A 5317-nucleotide genomic window follows, 5' to 3' on the forward strand; every position below is an offset into this window, starting at 1 on the left:
CAGCTATGGCTGTTAAAGAGAAACTGTTTCAGAAGCATATTTGTTCCTCTTGTAGAGGACTATGTGCAGTGTACAAACACACACACACACCAGCTCATCACTCTTAATACCCTTTTCTGAACTACTGGGCACAAGGCACAAATCACATAACTACAGAAACTCATATACCCACACACTGGTAACATATCTTTTAAATTTTAAGCTCATTTATACCCCCAAATCCACACAGCCAATTTCAACATTCTTACCTGATAATTAACAGACTGATGACACAAACTTGACAGCCTCCACATTCCAGTATCAGGAACCAACAAACTAAAGTCAAATAAATATCAGACATCTTTGGGAATGCAAGAACTTTATTCAAAGTGCAATGAAACTTGTTAACAGGTTAAAAGATGGGGGAAACTACGACACCTCCCCCCCTCAAGCCCAAGAACAAGCACAAGGTGTGCTCTTTCTAGACACTGTAGTGAGAAAGGTGCGTCCATCTTCCTGTTTGACTTTCTTGGTGGTGTTACTGGGCTCAACCTCCAGGGTGATGGTCTTGCCTGTCAGGGTCTTCACAAAGATCTGCATCCCACCCCTGAGGCGGAGGACCAGGTGCAGGGTGGACTCTTTCTGGATGTTGTAGTCGGACAGGGTGCGGCCATCTTCCAGCTGCTTGCCAGCAAAGATCAGCCTCTGCTGGTCAGGGGGGATGCCCTCCTTGTCCTGGATCTTTGCCTTGACATTCTCGATGGTGTCACTGGGCTCGACCTCCAAGGTGATGGTCTTGCCTGTCAGGGTCTTCACAAAGATCTGCATCCCACCCCTGAGGCGGAGGACCAGGTGCAGGGTGGACTCTTTCTGGATGTTGTAGTCAGACAGGGTGCGGCCATCTTCCAGCTGCTTGCCAGCAAAGATCAGCCTCTGCTGGTCAGGGGGATGCCCTCCTTGTCCTGGATCTTTGCCTTGACATTCTCGATGGTGTCACTGGGCTCGACCTCCAGGGTGATGGTCTTGCCTGTCAGGGTCTTCACAAAGATCTGCATCCCACCCCTGAGGCGGAGGACCAGGTGCAGGGTGGACTCTTTCTGGATGTTGTAGTCGGACAGGGTGCGGCCATCTTCCAGCTGCTTGCCAGCAAAGATCAGCCTCTGCTGGTCAGGGGGGATGCCCTCCTTGTCCTGGATCTTTGCCTTGACATTCTCGATGGTGTCACTGGGCTCGACCTCCAGGGTGATGGTCTTGCCTGTCAGGGTCTTCACAAAGATCTGCATCCCACCCCTGAGGCGGAGGACCAGGTGCAGGGTGGACTCTTTCTGGATGTTGTAGTCGGACAGGGTGCGGCCATCTTCCAGCTGCTTGCCAGCAAAGATCAGCCTCTGCTGGTCAGGGGGGATGCCCTCCTTGTCCTGGATCTTTGCCTTGACATTCTCGATGGTGTCACTGGGCTCGACCTCCAGGGTGATGGTCTTGCCTGTCAGGGTCTTCACAAAGATCTGCATCCCACCCCTGAGGCGGAGGACCAGGTGCAGGGTGGACTCTTTCTGGATGTTGTAGTCAGACAGGGTGCGGCCATCTTCCAGCTGCTTGCCAGCAAAGATCAGCCTCTGCTGGTCAGGGGGGATGCCCTCCTTGTCCTGGATCTTTGCCTTGACATTCTCGATGGTGTCACTGGGCTCGACCTCCAAGGTGATGGTCTTGCCTGTCAGGGTCTTCACAAAGATCTGCATCCCACCCCTGAGGCGGAGGACCAGGTGCAGGGTGGACTCTTTCTGGATGTTGTAGTCAGACAGGGTGCGGCCATCTTCCAGCTGCTTGCCAGCAAAGATCAGCCTCTGCTGGTCAGGGGGGATGCCCTCCTTGTCCTGGATCTTTGCCTTGACATTCTCGATGGTGTCACTGGGCTCGACCTCCAAGGTGATGGTCTTGCCTGTCAGGGTCTTCACAAAGATCTGCATCCCACCCCTGAGGCGGAGGACCAGGTGCAGGGTGGACTCTTTCTGGATGTTGTAGTCGGACAGGGTGCGGCCATCTTCCAGCTGCTTGCCAGCAAAGATCAGCCTCTGCTGGTCAGGGGGGATGCCCTCCTTGTCCTGGATCTTTGCCTTGACATTCTCGATGGTGTCACTGGGCTCGACCTCCAAGGTGATGGTCTTGCCTGTCAGGGTCTTCACAAAGATCTGCATCCCACCCCTGAGGCGGAGGACCAGGTGCAGGGTGGACTCTTTCTGGATGTTGTAGTCGGACAGGGTGCGGCCATCTTCCAGCTGCTTGCCAGCAAAGATCAGCCTCTGCTGGTCAGGGGGGATGCCCTCCTTGTCCTGGATCTTTGCCTTGACATTCTCGATGGTGTCACTGGGCTCGACCTCCAAGGTGATGGTCTTGCCTGTCAGGGTCTTCACAAAGATCTGCATCCCACCCCTGAGGCGGAGGACCAGGTGCAGGGTGGACTCTTTCTGGATGTTGTAGTCAGACAGGGTGCGGCCATCTTCCAGCTGCTTGCCAGCAAAGATCAGCCTCTGCTGGTCAGGGGGGATGCCCTCCTTGTCCTGGATCTTTGCCTTGACATTCTCGATGGTGTCACTGGGCTCGACCTCCAGGGTGATGGTCTTGCCTGTCAGGGTCTTCACAAAGATCTGCATCCCACCCCTGAGGCGGAGGACCAGGTGCAGGGTGGACTCTTTCTGGATGTTGTAGTCGGACAGGGTGCGGCCATCTTCCAGCTGCTTGCCAGCAAAGATCAGCCTCTGCTGGTCAGGGGGGATGCCCTCCTTGTCCTGGATCTTTGCCTTGACATTCTCGATGGTGTCACTGGGCTCGACCTCCAGGGTGATGGTCTTGCCTGTCAGGGTCTTCACAAAGATCTGCATCCCACCCCTGAGGCGGAGGACCAGGTGCAGGGTGGACTCTTTCTGGATGTTGTAGTCGGACAGGGTGCGGCCATCTTCCAGCTGCTTGCCAGCAAAGATCAGCCTCTGCTGGTCAGGGGGGATGCCCTCCTTGTCCTGGATCTTTGCCTTGACATTCTCGATGGTGTCACTGGGCTCGACCTCCAGGGTGATGGTCTTGCCTGTCAGGGTCTTCACAAAGATCTGCATCCCACCCCTGAGGCGGAGGACCAGGTGCAGGGTGGACTCTTTCTGGATGTTGTAGTCAGACAGGGTGCGGCCATCTTCCAGCTGCTTGCCAGCAAAGATCAGCCTCTGCTGGTCAGGGGGGATGCCCTCCTTGTCCTGGATCTTTGCCTTGACATTCTCGATGGTGTCACTGGGCTCGACCTCCAAGGTGATGGTCTTGCCTGTCAGGGTCTTCACAAAGATCTGCATCCCACCCCTGAGGCGGAGGACCAGGTGCAGGGTGGACTCTTTCTGGATGTTGTAGTCGGACAGGGTGCGGCCATCTTCCAGCTGCTTGCCAGCAAAGATCAGCCTCTGCTGGTCAGGGGGGATGCCCTCCTTGTCCTGGATCTTTGCCTTGACATTCTCGATGGTGTCACTGGGCTCGACCTCCAGGGTGATGGTCTTACCAGTTAAGGTTTTCACGAAGATCTGCATTGTCTGTCACACACAAGCACATACACACACAAAAAAGTAAAAAATCAGGTCAGATATGACATAAATGTTCATTGATCTCTGTGAAATGGATAGCAGTTTAGTTCACATATTTAATCCAGCTATACAGATCCTGTCTGAAGATTATTTTCTAAATCCAAAAATAAAAATCATAAAATTATATTTCAAATAGGAGATTATTGAGTGGTATTGGAGGATGCCTTTAATCTCAGGACTGGTGAGGTATGGGTAATTTGTGAGATTAAGATCAGCCTTGTCTTCTAGAACATGCAGGGCTACACAGAAAAAGGTGTCTCAAAATACAAACCAAAAGGAAAGCCACTTAAGTATGGTGTACCTGGTCTATATTATCAATTTGGTGGGTGGAAACTGCAGTACCAATGTCTGAAAGTGATTTACTGGCTATCTGCATAGTGAGCAGAAAGCCTGGTCTACATTGACACCTTACGTCATTGAGAGAATCTATACCAAATAGGCAGGAAATCAGACCGGATCTGCTCTTTGATAACCAGCAAGGACTACTGACTTCCTTTAAAAAAAAAAATTGGGAGTTCAAGCCAGTGCACTCCTTTATTCTGAGCACTGAGGAGACATGGGACAGGCAGATCTCCATTAGGTAGGACAGTGAGATCCTATCACTAACTCAAGTAGGTCAAAACTCAACACCAAGAATGAACTTGCAGAAACCCCAGACTATAACAAAGTCTGGAGTGGTGGCAGACACCTTGAATCTTCTTATGTGGGGCCGCATAGGCCGCGGCTCTGGTTTAGAGTTCCAGGCCAGCCATGAGCGAGAGTCTCTACACGGAAAATGGGGGGAGGGGGCGTCAAGGAATGAAACTCAATGTAGGCTCACTTATCCCCCTCTGTGGATATCCGGTTCCTCTGTTCACTGTGAAGAGGCTACCCCGAGGCCGAGGCCCTACCCCTGTCCTACCAGTGAGGCAGAGCTATATAGTCAGGGAAATAGCCTCGCCACCCATTATGAGCCCATAGAAGCCGCGACGTCATGTGCGCCGTAGGCCAGGTTCAACCGCCACCAACCGACCTCCCCACCCCACCCCCGCCGCCTTCCGCATGCCTCGGTCACACTTCCGTCTTTAGTAACAGATGGAAACCCGACCGACCGACCGACCTCTCCGGACAGTCACACGCACACGGCTCTCACATCAGAGGCATCCACGGCCCTCAGCCCGTCAAATAAAAACCCCAAAACAAAGCCAAAAGCGGGTTAGCCGCAAGTTCCCGGCTTGTGAGAAGCCGCAGCGGCCTCGCGGGCCTGCTTCCCCCAACCTCGTCGAGCGCCTCAGGGCCGCTCCTCTTCCCCCTCAGGCTTCCACTCGGCCGCCATCTTGCCGCCGGGTCCTCCGCCTCAGGACAGTCGCCCTCCTCGCGGGCCGCGGGAACGGAACGTCCAGGCCGCGGGCTGGGCCCTCGTGTCTGGGTCACCCTCCCCCGACCCCTCCCGGCCTCTCAGCCCCGCCAGACGCGGCGGCTTTCCCCCTCACCAGCGGTGGCGGCAGCAGTCCTCACAAAGACGCAGAGACGATACAGGCGTTCTCGACGGAACTAGCTGCGGCCCGCCCCGGCGTCGCTTTATATAATCCTCGGAAGCCCCGCCCTCCCCGCGATCCCTCCGCGGAAATGCGGCCAGGGACTACTTTCCGGGCCGTTCCTGTCTCCGCAGCGGAAGCTCCTGACTACAGCTAACAAGGTCACCTCATGGAGTGTTCGTGTGTGGCGCCCAGACAGTGGGG

At 54.5% G+C, this 5317-nt stretch overlaps 1 protein-coding gene across 5 annotated transcripts; it reads right to left on the reverse strand.

Annotated features, from left to right (window-relative positions):
• Positions 1-341: 341 nt before the first annotated feature.
• Ubc (ubiquitin C) lies at positions 342-5117 on the reverse strand. Of its 5 annotated transcripts, none has more exons than XM_051204979.1 (5): positions 5069-5117; positions 3339-3545; positions 2134-3110; positions 987-1449; positions 342-759 (listed from the first exon to the last, which is right to left on the reverse strand). In XM_051204979.1, the coding sequence occupies exons 2-5, from the start codon at positions 3540-3542 to the stop codon at positions 427-429; spliced, it is 1977 nt and encodes a 658-aa protein (XP_051060936.1). In that variant the 5' UTR covers positions 3543-3545; positions 5069-5117; the 3' UTR covers positions 342-426. The 5 variants fall into 5 exon arrangements, with proteins under 5 accessions (XP_051060936.1, XP_051060937.1, XP_051060939.1 ...); XM_051204980.1 differs by lacking the exon at positions 5069-5117 and adding an exon at positions 1971-2126 and having other exon boundaries at positions 987-1514; positions 2583-3110; XM_051204982.1 differs by lacking the exon at positions 5069-5117 and adding an exon at positions 1906-2126 and having other exon boundaries at positions 2583-3110.
• Positions 5118-5317: the final 200 nt, after the last annotated feature.

The sequence above is a fragment of the Phodopus roborovskii genome, unplaced genomic scaffold (assembly GCF_943737965.1).
Source record: "Phodopus roborovskii unplaced genomic scaffold, PHOROB, whole genome shotgun sequence".
NCBI lineage: Eukaryota > Metazoa > Chordata > Mammalia > Rodentia > Cricetidae > Phodopus > Phodopus roborovskii.

Excerpts from the sequence above, each read along its gene's own strand:
- Ubc (XM_051204979.1), bottom strand. The coding sequence starts at position 3,542 with ATGCAGATCTTCGTGAAAACCTTAACTGGTAAGACCATCACCCTGGAG. Across the intron at positions 3,111-3,338 it reads AGAAAGAGTCCACCCTGCAC|CTGGTCCTCCGCCTCAGGGG; the intron begins CTGGTCCTCCGC and ends TCCACCCTGCAC. Across the intron at positions 760-986 it reads GCAAGACCATCACCCTGGAG|GTCGAGCCCAGTGACACCAT; the intron begins GTCGAGCCCAGT and ends ATCACCTTGGAG.